At 40.7% G+C, this 26,210-nt stretch overlaps 1 protein-coding gene across 2 annotated transcripts in view; it reads left to right on the plus strand.

Annotated features, from left to right (window-relative positions):
• tmf1 (TATA element modulatory factor 1) overlaps positions 1–26,210 on the plus strand; it is an 88,318-nt gene that overhangs the window by 52,492 nt on the left and 9,616 nt on the right. For both annotated transcript variants that reach the window (XM_048547953.2, XM_048547954.2), the window contains exons 9-15: positions 196–288; positions 2,634–2,790; positions 7,035–7,227; positions 17,800–17,869; positions 17,947–18,039; positions 18,231–18,350; positions 25,241–25,393. In XM_048547953.2, the coding sequence (XP_048403910.1) occupies positions 196–288; positions 2,634–2,790; positions 7,035–7,227; positions 17,800–17,869; positions 17,947–18,039; positions 18,231–18,350; positions 25,241–25,393 (879 nt within the window). The remainder of the gene's footprint in view (positions 1–195; positions 289–2,633; positions 2,791–7,034; positions 7,228–17,799; positions 17,870–17,946; positions 18,040–18,230; positions 18,351–25,240; positions 25,394–26,210) is intronic.

Genomic DNA, 26,210 nt, shown 5'->3' on the forward strand with positions numbered 1-26,210 from the left:
ATATATCAGTCAGTAGGTTCAAACGTTTACACTTGTAAATTGTCATGAACAAATAAGGCAATTCAGAAATATGTATTCTATAAATTTTGGTTTGTAGCCAAATTAATATATTACTAAAATTGAATTTAGTTCTATGAAGTGATGTATGTGTTTTATGATCAAAAATTTACGTATTTTTATTTGGTTGTGGTATAGGTGGCAGACCTAAGAATAGGTCTTCAACGGGCTGAACAGCAACAAGCCAGGAAAGAGGACTACTTGCGTCAAGAAATTGGTGAATTACAGCAGGTATACATTTTCATATTTTGGAAGTTGGGCATGTGAAAGTTGGAAATCAGGATGACAGAAAGAATAGTATCTGTGAATTTGGCAAGTATTTTCTTAAAATGGGTATTTTTATGGGCTCAACTAATGTCTCAGCAAAATTATTAGTGAGTATCACAGCTGCACAGACTAAAACATTTCTAATTCAGTCTGATGTATACTGTTAACTCAGCGATGGGAGGCATCCTGTGATTTCCCTCCACTTCTGTGGGTAAGAGAAGGGAAAATTTAATCATATCTCTATTATGAAAGTGCACATATGAGTACTGGATGAGGCTGGTACAAGATGAATATGATATTGATGTCAAACAACTGATAAACGTGGTCAAACATGAATAATATATCAATTTAGATGAAGCACTGAAAACAAGTGATGCCTAATGAATTATGTCTCTCAAAATGGCAGCTTCCTGCTGAAATGAGAAGTGGCTGATCATTGGCAGAGAATAGACGTAAAAGGCGTTTATTATTTATTTTTAGCAAATCAATTGTCAGTTGAACCTGGTCAAGATTGTTTGCTAATTGCTTAAAAGAATAAGTGAAGTAAGATGCTTCATGTACAGCACTGTTAGAGACTGAGTGCATTTTTCAGTATTTTATGTTTTATTTAATCATGGGTCCTGATGTATATTTACACTTACAGTTGCTGGATAGCACAATGACATTGATTGTTTTGTTTTACTGCCCCTGTTGCTAAATCTAAAGTCATGTTGGGTGGTACAACAGAAACTGAAATACTTAGTTGACAACACTACCCACTCCATCCACTTTTCCCAAGAATTCCTAAACACCATCAAGGACACCAGAAAAGAAGAGATTGAGATGATGATATCCTTTGACGTAGCAGCACTATTTACATTGATAAACATCGACCTAGCCAAAGAGACAATTGCCACACTGCTGGACGAATCAGGAAGACAGGCAACCCAAGACACCAACAGTTTCAACAAGGACAGCACTCTGAAACTGCTGGATCTGTGTCTCACAAACCCACTTCATCACAGTAAATTCAAACAAATCATTGGAACACCAATGGGATCCCCAGTATCAGGGCTGATAGCAAAAGTGGTAAAGCGAAGATTAGAATGGACAGCACTTCATACTATACCATCCAAACTCTGGTCTGCTATGTAGATGACAACTTCGTGATTATCAAACACAAGACCAGAAGAAACCCACCGATACAAACATCCTCACCAGAATAAAATTCACAAAGAAGAAGAGAACAATAACCATCTCCCCTTCCTAGGCATAATGATAAAACATAAGAACAAAGGGAACTCCAGACTAGCATATATGAAAGACCACACATATGGACCAGATACTTAATTACACCGGCAATCACCCCAACACCCATAAACAGAGCTGCATCAGGACATTATTCAAACAAGCCACAACACACTGTAGCAACCCAGAATTGTCCAAAGCACAACAGGAGCACTTATACGGAGTTTTTAAAAGGAATGGATACCCAAAAAGTACAATCTGCCATTACCTCGGTGACATTATTACAACAAGGAGGCACAACACGGCCAGACACGCTAGTCACCATACCATACATCAGAGATGACCAAAAGATTACTCGGATCCTAGGTATCAGGGTAGCCCTCAAACCAACAACCACCCTGCAACAGCTACTGATGAATGTAAAGGATCCCATACCCACAGCCAATAAAACTAACGTAATATATAAAATACCATGCAGGGACTATGAGAAACATAGGCAAAATTGGAAGAAAACTGACAGTAAGGATCACAAACACCAACTAGCCACCAAGAGACATGAACAATTCTCACTGGTCTCAATACACATGGACAAAGAAGGACTCAAATTCAGCTGGGACAACGCATCCATAATAGCACAAGCCAAACAGACACGCCAGGGAATTCCTGGAGGCCTGGCGTTCCAACCGGAACTCCATCAACGAACACAGTGAACACACTACTGAAAAACAGAACCGGAAGTAATACCAACCACCCCAGTAAACCAAGGCCTGTAAATAACAAGTGGGACAGAACACCAACACTTCACCAGAGGCGCACTGACAATGTTACCCAGCAGGGTGACGAAACATCTGCAACCAAATACACCAACTTGGCCAGCAGGTCTACAACCGCGTACTGTTTGTCTATCAGTGTGTCTAATTAGCCTAAAGAACAGGAGGCTGATGTAGTAGAAATTATTGTTGCAGTTTTTACTCTCTTCTTCCTAGAGTTTGATTACCTTTAAATGCATATCCCTTTGTTAGTTTAAGGAGAAATAAAGTGCTGTTTAGTCTAACATTATAACCAGTACGGATTTCTAATAGAGACTTCAAGAAGCAGATAATCGGAACCAGGAGTTGAGTCAAAGTGTTACGTCTGCAAGTCGACCATTGCTGCGACAGATTGAAAACCTGCAGGCCACACTTGTGGCACAGTCAGCATCATGGGAAAAACTGGAAAAGAACCTGTCTAATCGTCTAGGTAAGGAGTAAATCTTTACGAAATTTCTGATGACAGCAATTTCTCATAAAATGTATGAATCTCAAGTTAATTAACAAGCAAAACACTTGAGAGTTTTCCCAAAATAAGATCATATATTGGTTAGTAGGCTCTTGTAGATTGCCAGTACGTCTCAGTTCAGAAGAAGGTCATTCAGCTGATTGTATATACTCCAGCTTTCCTAATGAGCATCATGACTTGATGCTATTCTTCTGCCTTTTCCCATACCCTTGCAATTGTTTCTATTCGGATAATCATCCAGTGCTCTCTTGTATGTCTCATTTGAATTTGCCTGCACCCATCCTTTCAAGCTCGGCATTCCAGACTCAAACCACACAATGTATGAAAAAGCTATTTCTTATCTCACATTTGCTGTGTTTACAAGTGACTTTAAACGTGTGCTGTCTCATTTGTGGTCCATTTTTGAGCATGAATGGTTTCTTCCTCTCTATTCTATCCAGGCCTTCCGTGAGTTATAGAGCCATATAGCACAGAAGCAGGCAGTTTGACCCAACTTGTCCATGCTGACCATGTTTCCTAAACTGAATAGTCCCATCTGTCTGCTTTTGGCCCATATCTCTCCAAACCTTTCCAATCCACGTATCTGTGCAAATGTCTTTTAAATATTGTAACTGTACCTACCTCTGCCAATTCCTCTGGCAGCTCACTCTGTTTACGCACCACCACTACGTAAAAAAGTTGCATCTTAGATCCCTTTTAAGTCTTTCCCCCTCATCTTAAAAACGTCTATTACATCTCTTCTTAGCTACTTTCTGTCCAGTAAGATTGGTCCCAACTTTTTCAGTCCATCCTTGTAACAGAAGTTTTCATCCTTGGAACTATTTTTTGCAAATCTCCTCTAGACTGTCCGCTGCTTTCACTTCTTGCTAATTGTGGTGATCAGACCTGGAGATAATATTCTAACTTAAATCTAAGAAATGTCTTGTATAAGTTGTTGCTGTTGTACTCTTTGTCTTATTATTAAAGTCCAGAATATTGAATAGTTTATTAACTGTGTTTGTTATGTATTGACCCTATTGTATTGTGTTCTTTGTACAAAAATGCATTAACTTCACACCTGTCTGCACTGAACTTTACCTGCCCATTCCACGAACTTAGCAATGTCCTTTTGTAGTTCTACACTGTCCTTTTCACTGCTTACACTGTTTTAAAGTTTTACATAATCCATAAACTTTGAAATTGTGCCCAGAACACCTGGATCTGTATCATTAACATTTTTTAGGAAAAGCAAGGGTCACAGAACGAACTCCATGGGAATTCCACTGCAAAACCTTTCTCCAGTCCAAAATATACCCATTGACCTCAACTGTCTGTTTTCTATTAATCAGTTAACTTTGTACCTTCATTGTTACTGAGCCTTTTATTTCCATGGACTATGTATTTTCTCACAAGTTAGTTATTCAGCATTGTATTGAATGTCTTTTGAAAGCTCATAGACACAAAATTAACAGCATTACTCTCAGTGACCCCTTTCATTACTTCTTGAAAAAATTCCAGCAAATCAGTCAAAAGTGGCTTTATCATTAGAAATTTACATTTGGCTTTTTTTATAAACAACTCATCTTTTTCTATATGACTGCTGACTCTTTCCAAAATAATTGCTTCTAAAAGCTTTCCCAACCTGAAATTAAACCAACTAGTTTGCAATTGCTGAGCTATGCCTACAAATCTTTTATTTAAAACAAGGGCATAATGTCTCTTACTGTCCATTCCTCTGGCATCTCATTGAATCTGGGGAAGACTGAAGGATTACGGCCAGCCCCCTGCAATTTTCACACTCACTTCCTTCAGTTTCTCACCTGGTCCCACTGGCTTCTCAGCTGTTGACAGCCTGTCCAATAATTCCTGTTTGTCACTTAGGAGCAAGTGCTTTCTTTCTCTGTCACCATGGCCTATGTAGCATCCATAGTAAAGATAGATGCAAAGTACTCATTTAGCACCTCAGAATACCTCTGTGTGTAATCCCCTGCTAGGTCCCTAATTGGCCCTAACAATTGTTTTAATACCGTTTTACTATTGATGTGCCTGTAGAAAACTTTAGGATTCCCCTTATGCTGCTTCCAGTCTTTTCCCATTGTCCCTCTTTGCTGCTCTAATATGCTTTTTCACCTCCTCTCTGAGCATGCTGTATTCCTTTTGGTTGCCAATTATATTCTTTTACCCAACACTTATCATGAGCACACATTTCCTCCTCAATTTTAATTACTATTTCCACTTTCATCCAGGGCGGTCTGTATTTGTTTGACCTGCCTTTCCCTTTTAAGGGACTATACCTTGACTGCACGAGTCATCTGCTTTTTGAAGGTAGCCCGATATTTATCTGAGCTTCTTTCCTTGACCTTTTGTTGTAGTCTTTCTGGCGCAGTTTCATTCTTGCCCCATTGAATTTGGTTCTCCCCAGTTAATTATTTTGACTCTGAATTGCATATTATCCTTTTTTACCAGCATTCCAAACTTTATGATGTAATGATCACTGATTTTTAATGTCTTGACACTCGGTCTGTTTGGCCCACCTCATTTCCAAGAGCCAGTCTCACAATGCATCCTTTTAGTTGGATTGGACACAAACTGCTGCAGGAATGTTTCCTAAATAAAACTCCATCCTTAATGCTATCACTGTACCTGCCTACATTCAGGTATTTAAAAGTCCCTAATTATATACACTCAATAATGTTGGCATTTCTGTGTAATTTCCTGAAGATTTGTTTCTTTACATCCTTCCCACTGCTTGATGGTCAACAAACTACATCAAGCAATGTGATTGAATTCATTTTTTTTGTTACCTTGAGCCGAAGTGACTCTGTACTTGAAGCCATTGGGATGTCCTCCTCCTCCTCCAGCATGTCCCAGTTGTCCTCAACCAATGCCACTTTCCCTCATTTCCTACCTTTTCTGAACATCTTGGGAGTATTTAATACCCAGTCCTTCCCTTCTTGCATCAGGAAGGTTTGTAACTTCCCATATATTACAAACCACATATTTCACTTGACTATGATTGTTTGTCATATTTTAAAATTATTTCCATTGTGTTAACTTTGCTCTACCATGGATTGCTTACATTACTTTATTGTAATGGCTCTGGCTTTCTCTTACTCCTTTCATTTCTCAATTAAATCTAAGTATAGTTACTTCTTTGACAATAATAAGCTTTCCTAATTTACAGCAATTTAAAGACAGTGCTAAATAGGAGTTTCTCACCAACCAATGACTTCACAGATTTTCTGTGATGTCGCTTTTTTTCACTCCTTTTCATATCAGAAATAAAAACATGTTGGAAAAATATCTCCTGCATGTGCCCTATAAGGTTCCTCATGAGCAGTCTGGCTTGAAGTGAAATGTTTTACTGTACATTTGCTGTTTTAGTCGTATATTGATAAGAATTCAGAGCCAGATACTTAGCTGCAGCTTTCCAGTTTTGTTATCACTTCCTCCCAAATTTCTTTTTTTGCACTGAAAGATGGAGTGAAAGACAGTTATCTGTATACATGCTGCTCATTTCTCTGCTGTTTAACAAGAGCATGCCATTAAACACCCTCAAAGTCACATGGCATTACGGAAGGAATGAATGCTTTTCAAATGCTGCGCTTGAATATGACAGGGTAACACATCACCTTTCTGCTAGACCTCTATATTGCTGCTCATATTCTCTTACATAGCTCAGATATCCAAGGCAGCAGCAAGCTAGACTCGGAGGTCTGGTTTGGGGAAGGGGGAGGGTGTGGTGATTCTCCCACCCAATTTCTATGTAATCTCGCCATTGTTGCATTTTTTTCACAAAAAATTCTACCGGCTCCATTTGTGATGTTTCCCATTTTATTCAAGAAACGCATTTTTAATATTGTATGATGATCACCATATCTTGGAAGTAAAATTTGAATTAAATGTTTAAAGTATTGGTGAGCATAGTACAAGCTGTTGAATACAGCTGCTGCAACTTCTCTGATAGTTATTTTGTATTATTAGAACTGTGAAGGAAAATGGCAAGCAGACATAATTAGTAGTGTGAAACAGATTTACTGACTCAAATCTAGTTGAAAGGCCGAAAAAGTGTTGGTGTGCAGCTATATTGATTGTTCTAGTAGTGTTTATTGTTCTAGTAATGTTAGTTAACACTAACTGACTAGTGTTTAGTTTTCAAGAAAGCAGCTAATTGAAACCCTAGAGCTGGTCATCCATGCTTCTCTATCTTAACTTTTCTCGGCTAGCTGACAGTCAAGCCCAGCTTGCCGCTGCTGTGGAAAAGGAACGGTCAGTCTCAGAAGAGCTTCTCACACTCAGGACCCAAGTTTCCTCCTTAGATTCACAAAACAGCTTGTTGCGTAAGGAGAAGAGCAGACTGCAAGCTCAGTTAGAGTCTGAGAGAATCAGGCTTGAGAAGACTGAAAGCGAAAGCAATAGGTGAGTAAATTGAAAATTTCATGGCTAATTTACAATTATGTAATTTGCAGCATATGAAGAAGCCATTTGCCAATTTTCACACAGCTTACTTCTACAAATGTGTAATAATTGTCAGGATGTCAAGTTTCTCATCTTTGAAATAATGCCGTTGGATCTTTTACATCCACCTGAGGGGTCAAGCGCAGCCTCATTTTGCCATCTCATCTGAAAGATGGCACCTTTTACAGTGCAGGGCTCCCTCAGTACAGTAGTGGTATGTCAAACTGGATAATGAAATGTGAGGCTGGATGAACACAGCAGGCCCAGCAGCATCTCAGGAGCACAAAAGCTGACGTTTCGGGCCTAGACCCTTCTTCAGAGAGGGGGATGGGGTGAGGGTTCTGGAATAAATAGGGAGAGAGGGGGAGGCGGACCGAAGATGGAGAGAAAAGAAGACAGGTGGAGAGGAGAGTATAGGTGGGGACGTAGGGAGGGCATAGGTCAGTCCAGGGAAGACGGACAGGTCAAGGAGGTGGGATGAGGTTAGTAAGTAGGAGATGGAGGTGCGGCTTGGGGTGGGAGGACGGGATGGGTGAGAGGAAGAACAGGTTAGGGAGGCAGAGACAGGTTGGACTGGTTTTGGGATGCAGTGGGTGGAGGCGAAGAGCTGGGCTGGTTGTGTGGTGCAGTGGGGGGAGGGGACGAACTGGGCTGGTTTTGGGATGCGGGGGGGGGGAAGGGGAGATTTTGAAGCTGGTGAAGTCCACATTGATACCATTGGGCTGCAGGGTTCCCAAGCGGAATATGAGTTGCTGTTCCTGCAATCTTCGGGTGGCATCATTGTGGCACTGCAGGAGGCCCATGATGGACATGTCATCTAAAGAATGGGAGGGGGAGTGGAAATGGTCCAAGTTCTTCAAGGACCGCAACTTTCCCCCCACAGTGGTCGGGAACGCCCTTGACCGCATCTCCTGCATTTCCCGCAACACATCCCTCACACCTCGCCCCCGCCACAACTGCCCAAAGAGGATCCCCCTCGTTCTCACACACCACCCCACCAACCTCTGGATACAACGCATCATCCTCCGACACTTCCGCCATCTACAATCCGATCCCACCACCCAAGACATTTTTCCATCCCCACCCCTGTCTGCTTTCCGGAGAGACCACTCTCTCTGTGACTCCCTTGTTCGCTCCACACTGCCCTCCAACCCCACCACACCCAGCACCTTCCCCTGCAACCGCAGGAAATGCTACACTTGCCCCCACACCACCTCCCTCACCCCTATCCCAGGCCCCAAGATGACTTTCCACATTAAGCAGAGGTTCACCTGCACATCTGCTAATGTGGTATACTGCATCCACTGTACCCGGTGTGGCTACCTCTACATTGGGGAAACCAAGCGGAGGCTTGGGGACCGCTTTGCAGAACACCTCCACTCGGTTCGCAATAAACAACTGCACCTCCCAGTCGCAAACCATTTCCACTCCCCCTCTCATTCTTTAGATGACATGTCCATCATGGGCCTCCTGCAGTGCCACAATGATGCCACCCGAAGGCTGCAGGAACAGCAACTCATATTCCGCTTGGGAACCCTGCAGCCCAATGGTATCAATGTGGACTTCACCAGCTTCAAAATCTCCCCTTCCCCCACCGCATCCCAAAACCAGCCCAGTTCGTCCCCTCCCCCTACTGCACCACACAACCAGCCCAGCTCTTCCCCTCCACCCACTGCATCCCAAAACCAGTCCAACCTGTCTCTGCCTCCCTAACCTGTTCTTCCTCTCACCCATCCCTTCCTCCCACCCCAAGCCGCACCTCCATCTCCTACCTACTAACCTCATCCCACCTCCTTGACCTGTCTGTCTTCCCTGGACTGACCTATGCCCTCCCTACGTCCCCACCTATACTCTCCTCTCCACCTATCTTCTTTTCTCTCCATCTTCAGTCCGCCTCCCTCTCTCTCCCTATTTATTTCAGAATCCTCTCCCCAACCTCCTTTCCTGATGAAGGGTCTCGGCCCGAAACGTCAGCTTTTGTGCTCCTGAGATGCTGCTGGGCCTGCTGTGTTCATCCAGTCTCACATTTCATTATCTTGGATTCTCCAGCATCTGCAGTTCCCATTATCACTGTCAAACTGGATAGTTGTGCTCAAAAATGCTGGAATTAGATTCATATTCACAAACCTCCATCACGGAGGTATCAGTGCTACTAGCTGACATTGTTGATTCTGGAAGCATGAATTGTTGAATTAATCCTCATAATATGCTCTTACTCCTGGGTATCATTCAAATTACTCTTCATTGTACCTTTAAAAGGCTCCATAAACACTATGATAATGCAATGCCCTGAATTCATTCGATACTTCCCATTGTGGTGATCTAAAATATTGTACTAATTCAGAATTACTTATTTTTGTTACGTTCAGTGTTTCTGTATATGTATTATTGATTTCCATTTCTATTTCTCATCTGTTCCGTTGCTGCTCTCAACTTTAAAGATATATGTGTCTTTGCTGTGAGATCTCACTGTTCCTTTCATTCTTAAGAACTAACAATAAATTGCAATTTTTACTGTTTAATAATTGACGTCTAAGGTTTTAGAGTAGATTTGTAGCTTGGGTTGTGGATGTTGTGGTTGGTTGGCTCGCCAAGATGGTTCATCGTTCTGCAGACGTTTCATTACCCAGCTGGGTAACATCATCAATGCAGCCTCCATTGAAGCGCTGTTGTGTTTTCTTGCCTGTAATTTAAGCTCTGGTGTCTGCTGAGCTGGATTACCTTACTTCTCAGTTTTTCTTCGCAGTGGAGTGTACATGGGGTCTAGTTGAATGTGTTTGCTGATGGCTTTCTTAGTGGAGTACCAGGCTTGTCGGAATTCCTGTGCTTGTGCTGCTTTGCCTGTCCCAGGATCCTGGTGTTGTCCCACTTGAATTGGTGGTTTCCCTTATCCATGTGGATGGAGATGAGTGAGTCGTGTCTTTCTGTTACCAGTTGATGTTTGTGTACCCTTGTGGTTAATTTCCTTCCCAGGCCATTTTCTAAATTGTGTTTTTGATAACCACAGTAACTGTTTACTATTGATCAACATTTTTAGTGAAATTTCTGGGATTTTTTTCAAAATGTTTCTTTGAATACTGCATTTAATAGAGAAATTCTTTGTTTTGAGAAGTAACTTGTCAAAATACCAGTTGTATAATGCCCATGCCATGCATTTGACCACAACCATCGCTGTAAAATGTGATAATGAATAACAATTCTTAAAAGTAGATGTATGCTAAGAAGGACATAAGTAAATCCCTATAGTTTGCAAGTAATGGCTTAGGATTCTGTACATCTTTGACGAGGTATTTCAGAATGCAGAACAGCATATAAATTGGGTGTGAAATTTGTCATTCATTGAGAGTTTTGTTGTCGCCATATCTTCCATTAATGTTGTTGTCACTATGTTTTTACTGATTTGTGGGATGTGGGTGTCTCAGGCTGGCCAACATTTATTATCCATCCTTAGTTGACCTTGAGAAGATGGTGGTGAGCCGCCTTCTTGAACCACTATCGTCCACCTGCTGTGGGTTGACCCACAAGGCCACTAGGGAAGCAATTTGAACCCAGTGACAGTAAAGGAATGGCAATATATTTTCAAGTCAGGATTGTGAGTGGCTTGGAGGGGAACTTGTAAGTGGTAGTATTCCCATATATCTGCTGTTCTTGTCCTTCGAAATGGAAGTGGTCACAGGTTTGGAAGATGCTGCCTGAGGATCTTTGAATTTCTGCAGTGCCTTTTATAGATAGTACATACTGCTTCTGTGCGTCATTGGTGGAGGGAATAGATGTTTGTGGATGAAGTGCCTGTGAAGCGGATTGCTTTGTTCTGGATGGTGCCAACCTTCTTGAGTGTTGTTGGAGTTGAACACATCCAGGCAGGTAGGGAGTATTCCATCACACTCCTGATTTGTGCCTTGTAGATGGTGGACAGGCTTTGGGGATCAGGAGGTGAGTTACTTGGCGTGGTCTTCCTAGCTTCTGACCTGTTGTTATAGCCACTGTGTTTATGTGGTGAGTCCTGTTGAGTTTCTAATTAATGATAACCCTCAAGTTGCTGATAATGGGGGATTCAGTGATGGTAACAACGTTGAATGTCAAGGCGCAGTAGCCAGATCGTCTCTTATTGGAGATGATCATTGCCTGGCATTTGTGTGGACTGAATGTTACTTGCCACTTGTCATCTTAAGCCTGGATATCAACTAAATCTTGCATTTGAACATGGACTCCTTCAATGTCTGAAAAGTTGTGAATCATGCTGTTCATTCTGTAAAAATCGGCAAACATCCCCACTTCTGACTTCTGATGGAGGGACAATCATTGATGAAGCAGCTGAAGATGTTGAATGTACCCTGAGGAGCTCCTGCAGAGATGTTCTGGAGCTGAACTGTCTGACCTTCAACAACCACAACCATCTTCCTATGCATCAGGTATGACTGCAACCACCGGAGAGTTAGTCCTCTAATAGCTATTGATTCCAGTTTTGCTAGGGCTCCTTAATGCCACACTCGGTTAAATGCAGGATGATGTCAAGGGCTGTCAGTCTCACTTCATCTCTGGAATTTTGCTCTTCTGTCAGTGTTTGCACCATATCTGTAATGAGGTCAGGAGTTGAGTGGCCCTGGTGGAACCCGGACTGCTAGTCGCTGAACAGGTGTTGCTTTATAGCACTTTGACGCCTTCCATCACTTTACTGATGATCAGGAGTAGACTGATGGGGTGTTTACTGGCCAGGTTGGATTTGTCCTGCTTTTTATGTACAGGACGTACCTGGGCAGTTTTTCACATGGAGGACATACCTGGGCAGTTTGATCTGATAAAGGTTTCACGATTACCCTCCAGTCCCATTTTCTACCCAGCACAGAAACAGTTTCTCAATTGAACCTGTCTTGATACAAGAGACACGATGAAAGGTACACCATTTCAATTGCAAAATATGCAGATTACACCTGTTAGCAGCAGTGTTAACCACTGAGCCCACAGTGGCGTGGTAAATGTGAGATTATGGGAACAGGATGATTGACAGGTTTTCATTTTACAGAATGTGTTCACTGTAAAAGTTTACAGGTTTGAGTTTAGTTTCATTTTAATGGTGCGACGGGATGCTCTTCAAATGGTCACTGCAGACTCAGTGGACTGAACGGCCTCTTTTTGCACTGTAGGGATTCTAATTTAAAGTACACTACTGGTATGCAACTCAGCAAATCTCCAAGCTTTCATACCTTTGAAATATCATGCAGTGAGCATTCATAGTCATGCCCTATCAATAATGGAAACTACCAGCTCAGGTTTGAAGGCTGTGATATATTTAGCACAGCACATGTTATATGACCTATCGTGATATTTATTGGATATTCTAAACATGCTATCCGTGAGGATATAAATTTGCACTACTGTTTAGGATTCCTGGGTGCTTGTAGCATTTATGTCACTCCAGTAACATATCAACTATCACATGATTTGACATAGGGGACTCTGAGCTAATGGATACATTCCAGTTTGGGGCATTCTGTCATGTAGGCTAAATGGGGAAAGGCCACTTTCTAAGGCACCCCTGCTGTACTACACAGGAGCTGTAATCCAGGTATATATAATATTAGCCTACTGCACTTATAGAGCCCCATGTATTAAGATGAAAAGTTAAACTGTATTAGACTTAACAGTTCAAATTTGACACTGCATAACAAGTAATGTATGAATATTTCAATTTGAATATTGCCAGATCATTCCGTTTTTGAAATGTGTGTATGTTACTCACTTAACAAATTATATTTCACTAGCACTTAGAGATTGGTGTTGATATATTGTCAGCTTACTCATTGAGGAGCAAAACTATATGCTCAGGTTGATCTTAGTTTTGATCTATGGTGAACTAGCTAATCTCAAATGGGTGCATTGAGATAATAAAATTGGCCTCAGTCACCTGGATTAGACAAAGGGTGAAGAAGATTTGGTCCTGAACATTGTTGTTCTATAACTACAGGTTAAATGACGTAGATGAAACAAAAATGTTATATATAAATAAATTGTCTTCCAAAAAAAGAGGACACTGCACTCATGAGAATTGTATTGGTAACATTAAGGAAATAAATCTTAGCTGGAGTTTTGGACAAACCTGCATGTGACCCTGTTAGGTCAGTCTTTCCTGAGCAGATATAGTAGTTTCATCTATTGGGTCTCCTTGATAATTCATATTTCAAGACTGCTTCAATAAGTCATACTGATCTTTTTTCAGCATCATGTTAATTGTAAGATATAGAAAATAGAAGCTGCTTTTCAGGAACGTTTCCAATAATCCTTAACAGTTTGATTTGATTTATTATTGCCATATGTACTTGGGTACAGTGAAAAGTTGTTTTCCGGGCAGATCAAACCATAGAAAGATCATAGGGTGATTGAACAGAGCGAGGAATACAAAGTTACGGCTGTAAAGAAAGTGTGCAAGAAGTAAGATCAACATTAGATTTGAAATTTGAGAGGTCCATTCAGAAGTCTAATAACATCGGGGAAGAAGCTGTTCTTGAGCCTCTTGGTTATGTGTGTTTAAGCTTTTGTATCTTCTGCCTGATGGAAGAGATCATAACCAGGATGGGAGGGGTCTTTGATAATATTGGCTGCCTTTCTGAGGCAGTGAGAAGTTTAGGTGGAGTCAATGGATTGAAGATTGGCTGGCAGTGATGGACTGGACTGTGTTCAAAATTCTAGTTTCTTACAGTCCTGAGCAGAGCAGTTGCCATGCCAAGTCATGATGCATCCAGGTGGAATGCTTTCTGTGGTGCATCTGTGAAAGTTGGTGAGAGTCCTTATGGACATGCTGAATTCCCTTACCCTCCTGTAGAAGAAGCATCGTTCAGCCTTCTTGACCATTGCATCGTTTTGGGTGGATCAGGACAGATTTTTGGTGCTCATCTCTCCCAGGAGCATGATGCTGTCGACCATCTCCATCTCAGTTCCATTGATGTAGATAGGAGCATGCCCTCCTCCTTGCTTCCTGATGTTAATGAGCAGTTCTTTAGTTTCGCTGACACCAAGGGAGAAATGTTCATCTTTACACCATGCCACAAAGAACTCTACTTCTTTCCTGTATTCTGTCTTGTAATGATTATACATAATGGGCATTTAGCTGTAATATTGTTTATTTTTGATGGATGTAAGCTGTAAGTCTGACTTTTTTGTGGTGATGCATATTTTACAGAAAAATTATTGCATTATTGTCCCCAGTGGCAAATGGTTTTTCAAACTATCTAGGACTTAGGTATGTAATGCAGGCATGTTCATTTTATGACTTTGTTAGTACACAAATCCCAATTCCCAGGCAGTCTTTAAAATAGAAGCCATTTAGTGCACATATATCACTTATTCACCAACTTGCCTTATTTGAATTAAGTAGACTTAGTAAGTTAGAGTGGCTGCCTTTTTAGTGTTATCTCAATGGTAGATAAATCCTACATTTGAGCATCAAGATATGCAACATAAGATAAATGTAAACTAATAGAAACATAGGCACGTTTTTCTGGGCAAAGGCCATATTAGTCAAAGCACTGAGTTCAAAGGCAAGGAGATTATAATGGAGCTGTATTTAATGTTGGTTCAAACATAGCTAGAGTACTGTGCGCAGTTCAGGTTGCCACACTATAGGAATGATATGTTTGCAGTGGAGAGTGTACAGAAGAGATTTATCAGGATATTGCCTGGGCTAGAGTGATTCAACTATGAAGAGAGACTAGGTTGTTTTCCTTAGTGCAGAGAAGGCTGACTGGGTTTAAGGTATACAAAGCTTTGATGGGCATAGACAAGGGAGAATTTTTTTCTCCTTGGTAGAGAGATCAGTAACCAGTAGCGAAAGGACAGGAGGTTTAGCAGGACATTAGGAAATTGTTTATGACCCAGAGCTTGTGGATGTCTGAATGTCACTGCTGAAAAATGTGGTGTAAGTAGGATTTAAGAACATTTTTAAGGCATTTTTAAAAGACATTTAAGAACAATTTAGATGAACACTTAAACAGTATAGCATAAAAGGATATGAGCTCACTGCTGGAAAACAGAGGTAGAATAGCTGGCTGTTTGGTGATTGCCAGAGTGGGCTGAAGGGCCTCTTTCTGTGCTGTAAAATGTCACTAACTCTTATATAGGTCAGATAGCTAGCACACCATATTCCACCCCCAAACTCAGCCCCTTAATATAGAGGGTGGCTGGGACCCAAAATCAGCAACTTGTTGAAAGCTCATTTGACTCCAAATATTATACAGTCTGCACTATAAAATGTTTGATCTAAGTAGCTGGTCGTGTGCGGGCAGACTTTTTTTAATGAATATGATTAAAATGGGGCACTATCATTGGAAAATGTTCCTTGCCCATTGGAGAGGCACCACTGATAAGATGATACCTCCTGTCTCATCCTTTCCAGCCATAATACTAAACGTAGCCATCCGATCCTCCCTACTGTCCTCCAAAACTCAACACCTATCCAAAGCATCAGGACAACATCTTTTGGAATGCATCTTGTCAGCCTACCTGCAATTCCAACCAGTGCACATGCTGGAGTTTTAGGATGATTCGAGCTGCTGGCCAGTCTGCCTATTTATGGAGGTAACGCCCACCAGGAGCTTGTTTACCCCATCCATAGTATCTTATGTCTGTGGAATGAGCTTGTTCATTTTGTTTAGGGTGGGTGGAGTTTCCAGCCCATAGATTTTAAACTTTCACATGTAATCCCAAGGTTCCCTCATCAGTCAACCATAGGACAAAGCTTTGATTCCCCAATTTTAGCATATTGTGAGAGTGTTCCCTCAGCGGAGTTGTCCTATTTTGGATAAGGTATTTAACCCTTTTGTGAAGTACAGACTGAGTGGCTGGAAATGCAAAACATAGGTACCTACTGCATGAGGCAGGCATGAGTGCAGCATGACAGGTTTTCTGAGGACATTCTTTTACTATCCTTTTTGACCATCGATGGAAACATTTATAATAGAAAGTCAAAGTGAATGCAAATATAAAATAGTTAATATTTGTGATGTTGCACATCACCTTCTTTCTTCTTTTGTCTTTATGTTATTCTTTCACTGTCTGCTAATGTTTATTTTTTTCCCTTTTAGATGGAAGCTGCTGAGTCACATAGTCTGATGTGTTGGGGGGAAAGCAGCAGAAGTAGATATAGGCTGCACTTAGGTGGGGGTTTGTGGTTAAAACATAGGCCTTGGTAATGCCCTTCTCATTGTCTTCCCAGTTCTTCCTTTAGTCTTGTTGCTGACCTCACCCTTTCTCCTTCATTGCTCTTAACCTCCAAATGTGGCTAACAATGGGCAGAATTACCCACACCTGTTCTGAAGAAGTCACACTGGACTCAAAACATCAACTAAATTTCTCTTGCTCCACAGATGCCAGATCTGCTAATTTTTTCAGCATTTTCTGAGATTGCCCCATACTAGTAACCTGGCTGCTTCCTCACCTTGCAGTTTAATTCCTTCTTCATTTTGCTTCAAAAGATTAGCTTGACTATTTGGTAGTTTGTTTCTTGGTTTCTTATTCGTTGTAAGTTATCAATTGAGAACTTAGTCAACTTCAAAATTGAAATGTTTCCATATGAACTACCTTGGAAACCTTTCTTCATTATATTGCTTCCTTCCCCATTCTCAAATTAATCTACTTTTTGCAGAATATGAGCATAAGCTACAACAAAAATATATTTGGTTAACTATTGTTATTTCTCTGAAACACTTGCAGTACTTTTTTTATCAAGGGAAAAGCATTCAAATTTTTTTTTGTTGAAATTTATCCTTTTCTTCTTTGCATAAGCATAAGAAAAATATTCCTTTGCTGCTGATTTGGCATTCTAAAAAATTAGGTATGTTTTGTGGAATTTAGGAGCTAGGGCAGGAGGCCCTTCCACTGCCTGGAGAACCAGTGGCAGCTCTGTTGTGGCCACTTCTGGGAGCTCAGTTGGTATTAAATACTTGACAGGCAGTCTGCTGGCTGCCCTTTGACTACCCAGCTTCAGCTGAGGGAATTTCCTTCCAGGGTGGTTATGCCCTTTCGATCAGAGACTGGCAATTCCTTAGTACTAGCTGTGCCACTGGGAGTATTACAGTGAATCCAAGGATGAGGAACGGTCCTGGAAGCCAGGTAAGGGGGCCAGTCAGGCAAGTGCCTGTAAGGGAGAAAAGCAAGTTCGTTATAAAGGACAGCCTTCCTATAAACTCCTCCCCAGCCACCAGTGGGTCCATCCAGCATATCTGCCAGGGCTAACCTGGGAGTTTACGAATGCGGCACATACAGTTGCACAGTTCCAAATGTACACAAGCAAAGCCCATTATGAAGGTAACCATTGGAATTAATGATGGTGTTTAAAAAGGTTCTCACAAAAATGTGGTATAAACATGGAATTGTGAGGTATTTAATGAGACAAAGATTGAGCTATATGTAGTCCTAAATTAGAAAATTCAAATCCTGTACCAATGACCTACGTTTATAAATTAAAATTGGGCTTCATTTCACTTGACACATTTAAACTAAAGAATTTCCATTTGTGTAAAATGTGTTTGTTAATTTCAGGCATCAAGTGGAGTTTGACACCCTGAAGACTGAGTACATTAAGGCCCTTGAAGAAGCAAAGAAAGAAAAGGTAAAAATAAAATCAATTTGATAATTCAGTTGGATCAGTGTGTCTCAATCTTTTTCATGATATTTCTCTCATGTTAGATTGCCTTAGCTAATCTATTAGAAATGGAGAAGTTGAAAGTTGAACAAGAAAGAAAGAAAGCAATTCTTGCACAAGATGCATTAAAAGAGAAGGTATTTAACTGATTTTTATATTCCTAATCAGAATTAGCACTTGGTATATGTAATTGATGATTGGATGCGTGAATACTAGGACTTGCAATAATTGACATAAATTAGAAGTGTTTGGACTATATCAGAGTTTCAAGTTTTTCAAGTCATGTGTATTTTGATGCATTTTCACTAGTTCTGCCTTTCTTCCAAAGGAACGGAAGTTGTTTACTAATCCAGGGCTGGAACCAGCATCGAGTACTCCAACACACTCTCGATCTAGTTCTGTCAGCGGTGCTGAGATGGCATCGTTGCAGACTTCTATAAACTCTCAGGTGGGTATACCTGATGCTACAGTAACGATTTGGGGAGAGACATGAAAAATGACAGGAAGGAACAAAGAAGCAAGAAGAGAAGTACCTGGAATTATAGCATATGTTTAACCTTGTTAAGAGTTTTAGGTAGGTGTTGGAAAACAAACAGTAAGATTAATGGGTGTAAGCTCGAATTTGAAGTTTGTGCCTACTAGCGTCCAACAGGGGACCTCAGCTATAAAATAGATGAATTACTTAGATAACTCAGTAGAGTTGTACATCCAAGTTTGTTGACTCAGTCATAAGTGGCAATGTTGAAACCAAAAAAATTACAAAGATGCGTTGATAGTTGAAGTGACCGGAGAAACTGGGGTGGGGGATGTCAGTGTAGATAATTGTGAAGTCTTCCATTTTAGACTAAAATGGATATTCATGACATGTTGTAAATGGCAGAAAGCTAGGAATATCACACAACTAAAAGAGTTTTAGGGGTCAGAGTACCGAAGTTGAATGCAAATCATGTGGCAACTTTGTATAAAGTAGGCTTGTACCCCCCAGAATATAGAAGATAAAGGAACATATATGATTTGGTTTATTTGTGTTTTGAGAAGAATTGTTCAAGGATGGCTGAAAACAACCTTGGACTTAGAGCCAGGTCAATCAAAAAAATGGAGATTAGGGAGCGTTTTGTATATGGCTTGATAGAAGTGTGGAACTGTTTGCTGCAGAAAATGAATGCAAACGAAAAGTCAGTGCTATTTTAATGATTTTTGCATATGAATGTGAGAAATGTTTCCAATAAAGGATATTATGGGATATGGCCAAGATGAGTAAGTGGGATTGGGATACAGATCAACCATGATCTAACTAAATACTAGAACAGGCTTGAATCACCCATTATTTCTATGTTCTGTCCATGAACAAACTGTTCCAGCAGATGTGGTTGGGGGAGGAGGCTGTGAAAATAACTAAGCAGTGCGGAGTTGAACATGCTGATGAGCCCTTTAAGCTTTTTGAAGTTAGGAAGCTAGTAGATTATCTAGTAGATGCTCTCTGATGAAGGGTCGAGGCCCGAAACGTCAGCTTTTGTGCTCCTGGGATGCTGCTTGGCCTGCTGTGTTCATCCAGCCTCACATTTTATTATCTTGGATTCTCCAGCATCTGCAGTCCCTATTATCTCTAGTAGATTATCTTTGCTGGTTAGAGAGCCTGGCAATCTTATCCATTTCAGCGTAAGGAATAAAGGAGCAAAAATGGAGCCCAGAACAGTACAGGCTTCCCTTCCAATCTTGTCCTTGTTTTAGGGTGGCAGTACCTCCATATTCTTGTAGCTGTCTAATTTGTTTTTGAAGTAGTTGGTTATCTTATGCCAATTTCCTTTAGCTGAAGAAAATAGTTCTCTATGGTAGGAGAGATCCTCTGAACCTTACCTCATCAGCATCAGGAAATCCTCAACAACAAGGAAGAAGGAAACTTTTAGTCAGCACAAATCGTTTTCTGGAACTATTCAGAGGGCCTGGGGCTTCAGGCTCATTTAATTTCCAGTGGCAGTTTGTCAAGCAACATTTGTGGGGACAGGGTTTGGGATTAATTTTTGAGTAGTGAGATTCCTAGGGACAGTGTCGACAATCAAGACGTTAATACCACCATGTGAATTGATAAAAAAGAATTACAAATATCCATGCCTGCAGTCAATATTTTTAAAGCCTGAAACGGATGATTATGTCATTGCACTCCACAATACAAACTCCTGTCATCTCATCTTCGATCCATTGAAGCAGTCTCCATATTGAATTGAAATACTAGTTACATATTTAGGTGATATAACATGTGCTTCTGCAATAATCATAGGAAAAACATGACAGCATCATCATCAGTCACTGTATAGATATTGTAAATATGTGCGCACAAACTACTGGCACCTTCATTAATATTCAATATTAAGCTAAAGACTGGCATCAGTGTTTTTAATTATTCATTAACAATTCAGCTTATTTGTTTCACACTTCTGAATGTTGTGGTGCTGCTGTGCATCAAATTGGGGTAGTGGGCAATACTAATCTGAAAGTATTGGCATAGTTAACGCAGTAGTTTTAGCAGAGCTTCTGATAGTTTATGACTGAAAAAGCTGTTTCTGACAACTGATTTTACTTTAAATGAAAGATTAGATCTGTTCTACATTTTAATTTGGAATCCTGAAGCCAGCATCACAAGGTTATTTTTTTTCCCTAAAACTGGTTATAGTATTGTAGAGTCTGATAAAACTGAGAGCAAGAGACACCTACTGACGTAACAGGTCCATGACAAATGCCATCTCTCTGGCCCTGCACTTTTCCCTGGAACGTCTGGGCAACAAGGATACCTGCATCAGGCTCCTACTTATTGACTACAGTTCCGCTTTCAACACCATAATTCCAAACTAACTGATCTCCAGATTCTGGGACCTAAGTCCCTTTTGAAACTGGATTTTCGACTTTGTGACCACCAGACTGCAGTCAGTAAGGATCGGTGTCAATGTCTCCACAATAATTCTCAACCTGGTGCCTGTGAAGGCTTCTTATACTCCACGTACACACACAACTTTGTGGCCACATTCTGCCCCACCTCCATTTACAAGTTTGCTGATGACACCACTGTTATCAGTTGGATCTCAAACGACGATGAAATAGAGTGCATCAAAGAGATTGAGGGCTTAATGGCAGGGTGTAAAGACACCGTCTCTCTGTCAACGTCAACCGAAAAGAAAGGAGCTGGTCGTTGACTTCAGGGAGTGGAGTGGAGGCCCCCTGCTGTCTGCATCAATGGTGCTGAGGTGGAGTTGACCAAGAGCATCAAGTTCCTGGGTGTGATGATCACCAACAATCTGCCCTGGTCCATTGTCATTGATGCTATGGTCAAAAAAGCACAGCAACGCTCTACTTCCTCAGGAGGCTAAGAAAATTCGGCATGTCCATGAAGTTTCTTAAAAAAAGTTTTGTAGATGCACCATAGAAAACAGTCTATCTGAATTCATAAGTGTGATATGGCAACTGTTCTTCCCAAGACTGAAAGGAACTACAGAGAGTCATGAACACAGCCCAATCTGTCACGGAAACCAACCTTCCGTCCATTGACTTCACAAATACTTCCCATCCTGTGGGAAAATCAACATAATCAAAGGCCCCTCCAATCCTGGTTATGCTTCATTCTACCTTCTTCCGTCAGGCAGAAGATATAAAAATTGTACACATGTTGGAATACTGCGTCCAGTTCTGGTCGCCGTATTATAGGAAAGATGTGGATGCTTTGGAGAGGGTTCAGACGAGGTTTACCAGGATGCTGCCTGGAATGGAGGGCTTATCTTATGAAGAGAGGTTGACTGAGCTTGGTCTCTTTTCATTGGAGAAAAGGAGGAGGAGAGGGGACCTAATTGAGGTATACAAGATAATGAGAGGCATAGATAGAGTTGATAGCCAGAGACTATTTCCCAGGGCAGAAATGGCTAGCACGAGGGGTCATAGTTTTAAGCTGGTTGGTGGAAAGTATATAGGGGATGTCAGAGGCGGGTTCTTTACACAGAGAGTTGTGAGAGCATGGAATGCGTTGCCAGCAGCAGTTGTGGAAGCAAGGTCATTTGGGTCATTTAAGAGACTGCTGGACATGCATATGGTCACAGAAATTTGAGGGTGCATACATGAGGATCAATGGTCGGCACAACATTGTGGGCTGAAGGGCCTGTTCTGTACTGTACTGTTCTATGTTCTATATGTTCTATGTATGAATAGATTCAAGAAAAACTCCTTCCCCACTGTTATCAGACTTTTGAATGGACCTATTTAATGTTAATGTTAATCTCGCTCTGCACCTTCTTGGCAGCTTTAACACTGTATCCTGCACTCTGTTCTGTTACACTGATGCACTTGTATAGTACCATCTGCCTGTAAAGCACGTAAGACAACACTTTTCACTATACCTCAGCACGTGTGACAACAATAAATCCAACTCCAAATCCAAATCCATCTGGGGAGGCTCCAGAAACAAAATTTAACAGCAGAAATGTTGGGAACTAAAATCCAACATTATATAAAATCAGATTGAAAATTGCTGCCAGAATCCTAGCACAGAGGAAGAAACATCTGATGTCGATCTTGCCATTTCTATTCTGTTGAAATTGATATAAATGACTAGTGCAGTGATGATAGAAACTGGTATTGTTATGATACTACATTAATACATGCACACTGTTGTTGCAGTAAGTAGCTGATTAATTGAATCCCTATTCCACTCAATGGCACTTTTTAAAGATTCTATCTCATTGTAATTTGAGTGCACCTAATGGTGGAGAAAGATTTGTCTCAATGTACTTCAGAGACAATTGGTTTGATTTTAACTACTCATCTTGGCAGAAATCAAAGTTTTATTGTATAATTAAAATGGAGCACAGGGTGTGCTCACTTCTTTATAATCTGATCAGACTGGCAACAGTTTTGAATTGCTGGAGGACAGGATATTTGGCCCAGGATCATCTTCCAGACAGGGCCTTCTTGAAATATATAAATCAGGCAACAGGGACACCATCAGAGCCTGATCTGCTGTTTTAACCTGAGGCTTGTGTGTGGAAAGCAGCATTAGCTTCCTCACCTGGTAAAACTGCCAGGAGCAATAGCCTGAAGATTAGAAGGATCAGTTGTACATTTCCCTTTTTGTTCTACTGCTCCTTCTAGGCCTCCACTGCTCCAGGCATCCTCTTCCTACTCGTGCTTCTAGCCAAACCTAGGATTTCAGCCTCTGAGCACTTGATTTGTGCCAGGAGCTTTATCCCTCTGGCAACTCCCTACGACCCAATTTTGAAGGCTGATTAGCCAGCTCCTACCAACTTATTTAAGCTCAATTATCATTGTTGTGTTTGTTTTTTTTTGTCTGTTCATGGGATGTGAATATTGCTAGCAAAACCAGCATTTTTGTTGCCTTTGGAACTGAGTGGCTTGCTAGACAATTTCAGTTAAGGTAGGAGCGGCACAGTGGCTCAGTAGTTAGCACTGCTGTCTCACAGCACCAGGGACCCAGGTTCAATTCCACCCTTGGGTGACTGTGTGGAGTTTGTACATTTTCTCTATGTCTGTGAGAGTTTTCTCTAGGTGCTCAGGTTTCCTCCCACTTTCCAAGGATGTGCAGGTTCAGTGGATTGGCCATGCTAAATTGGCTCATAGGTCCGGAGATATTTAGGTTAGGTGTGTTAGACATGGAAAATGCAGGGGAAGGGGACTGGGTCTGGATGGGATGCTCTTCAGAGGGGTGGTGTGGACTTGTTGAGCTGAATGGCCTGTTTCCACACTGTAGGGACTCTATAACTCATAAGTCATGGAGTCAGTTGTCAGCCAGACCAGGTAAGGCCATTAGTAAGGCCATCTAAGGTTGCCAAGTGGAAAGGCATTGGTCTCGTAAACCAAATATTGTGGGTTCAATCATCACCCATGCCTAGAAACGAATTGGTTGATGTTGGAGCCGAAGTGCCCGTATTTGGCCTTTATGGGGCTGCTCAGTGGTTAGCACTGCTGCCTTACAGCACCAGGGACCCGGCTTCGATTCCAGCCTCGGGCGACTGTCTGTGTGGAGTTTGCACATTCTCCCCATGTCTGCATGGGTTTCTTCCGGGTGCTCCAGTTTCCTCCCACAGTCCAAAAATGTGTAGGCTAGGTCAATTGGCCGTGCTAAATTGCCCATAGTGTTCGGGGATGTGTAGATTGGGTGGATGAAAGGGGGATGAGTCTGGGTGGGATGCTCTGAGATTCGGTGTGGACTTGTTAGGCCAGAGGGCCTGTTTCCACACTGTAGGGATTCTATTCTATTCTAGTGAGTCAGATGACCTTTTAACAATCAGCGATAGTTGTTTCATGATCATTTTACTCAGCTCACTTTATATTCCAGATTAATTTAGATTCCACTAGCTGCAATGGTAGGATTTTAGCCTATATTCCTAGAGGAACATCCTGGGCCCCTGGGATACTATATCATAATATCCTTGTCTTTTCCAATGTTGTACTATGTTGAGCTGATGCTTCTCTCGCTTCACTTTTACTATCACCTATAAATCCTTACTGGTAACTGCATTCCTCCAGTTAAATTTTTGAACTGTTTTTCTTGCTGTATGGTTTATTGCTGAAGTTTATTACTAAAAATCCAACAAATCCTTAGATCAGAAACATAACATGACAAAAATAGAGAGAAAATCAGACTGCTAAATGGAAAAGCAAGATCAACCAAATTAAACAAACAAAATGGGAGTTTAAAAAAATCAAAAAAGGTAAAACAGTGAAAAAGTAGAATTAAGTAATGTCAAAATGTTCAGGAAGGAAAAATAATTCATTGCTAATGAAAGATCAAAGGAAGATTTAAGTTGAAATTTTATTTTAGTTGAGAACAGAGAGAGTAATGAAGGTAGAAACGTGAAGATGGTATAAATCCACGATGAGTTACAGCTGTAACTTGTTTCATGAATATGTAAGATCCCTATACGTATACACCCTAGTTTAAACATTCTCCTTGTCTTTTGGAAATTTTTCTCAGACTGTATCAAAATCCATTCTTTGATTGAATAAAAATGAATAAAAACAAGAAGTGAAAATAAACATGTTTTAATACTGAACTTTGACTGAATATAGTCTCTGCTTAAAAAAACATGTAAGCAAAATAACAGAAACAAGTTGCTAGAAAAGCTCAGCATGTCTGTAGACATCTATGAAGAGAAATCAGAGTTAAATCACTGGACCCGAAATGTTAACTCTGATTTCTCTGCACAGATGCTACCAGACCTGCTCACCTTTTCCAGTAACACTTTTTTTCTGATTAACAGCATCTGCAGTTCTTTCGGTTGTTTTACCAAGAATTTTACATTAAAGTTTGGATATTAACATGTAAGATATGTTTTACAGGATGATTTATTTGAACATTCATTTGCAACAATGACTGCATCAACAAGTGGTAACAACTTATACGAAGCCCTCAGAATGGGAGCAGGATCAAGCATATTTGAAAATATGCAGTCCCAGCTGAAGCAAAGAGAAGGAGAAATTGCACAATTGCAGGTGGGTTTCAGTAAAATGATTAATGCAGGATGTTGTGAAGTTGGGTAGCGTACTTGTGGATTGGGAGGCAGGAAATTGATATTTGGTGTTTGTGAAATACTAGGGAGATCCCCTTTAGAAAATGATGTGCTTTTTCTATGCTTAGAGATTTAAAATAGATATCTATGAGCAGCAGCTTGAAAGTTTGTAAGTACATAGAGAGCACCCGAATTGAAACACTTGTATCAAAAGGCTGTACGTTTAACAAGCAAAGCAGCAGTTTTAACCAATGTTTTGAATTTAGCCAATCAATTTGAACCAGGCACCAAGATACTAAAAACCAATTAAATTTAAAGTCTGAAGGTTTTGACAACATAGCACCAGTCCTAATGTAAGAACTTAATATGTCATCAAGGGTATAAAAGAGGGCAGTTGGACAAAGACAGGAGAGCTAATGGCCATCTGCCAGAGTTAACAGCTCTCAAGAGAGAATTGCTGGCTCTCATAGTATTTTTTAAGTCTTGGAGAAAGCACCATTTAAAAAACACAGGTACCAATGGCACAACTAGGTAATATTCCTGACAGAAGAATCAACTGAGAAGGCGTTTCTGATAGAACGTTCGACAGAGAAGGCACAAAGCATTCTGGAAGACATGTAACTTGGCTGTAATTTCAATAGATTAAATTCGATTTTTTAAATTTTACGTAAGTGGGACTTGTATTTATTGGAACAACATATCATTAGAATCTTATTTAATTTGGGAATAGTTAGTACTTAAAAGGGATTTATTTGGTTTTTTAATAGTTTAGTTAATTTGCTCACTGTTAGTTAGATAAA

This window comes from Stegostoma tigrinum, chromosome 11 (genome assembly GCF_030684315.1).
Source record: "Stegostoma tigrinum isolate sSteTig4 chromosome 11, sSteTig4.hap1, whole genome shotgun sequence".
Lineage (NCBI taxonomy): Eukaryota > Metazoa > Chordata > Chondrichthyes > Orectolobiformes > Stegostomatidae > Stegostoma > Stegostoma tigrinum.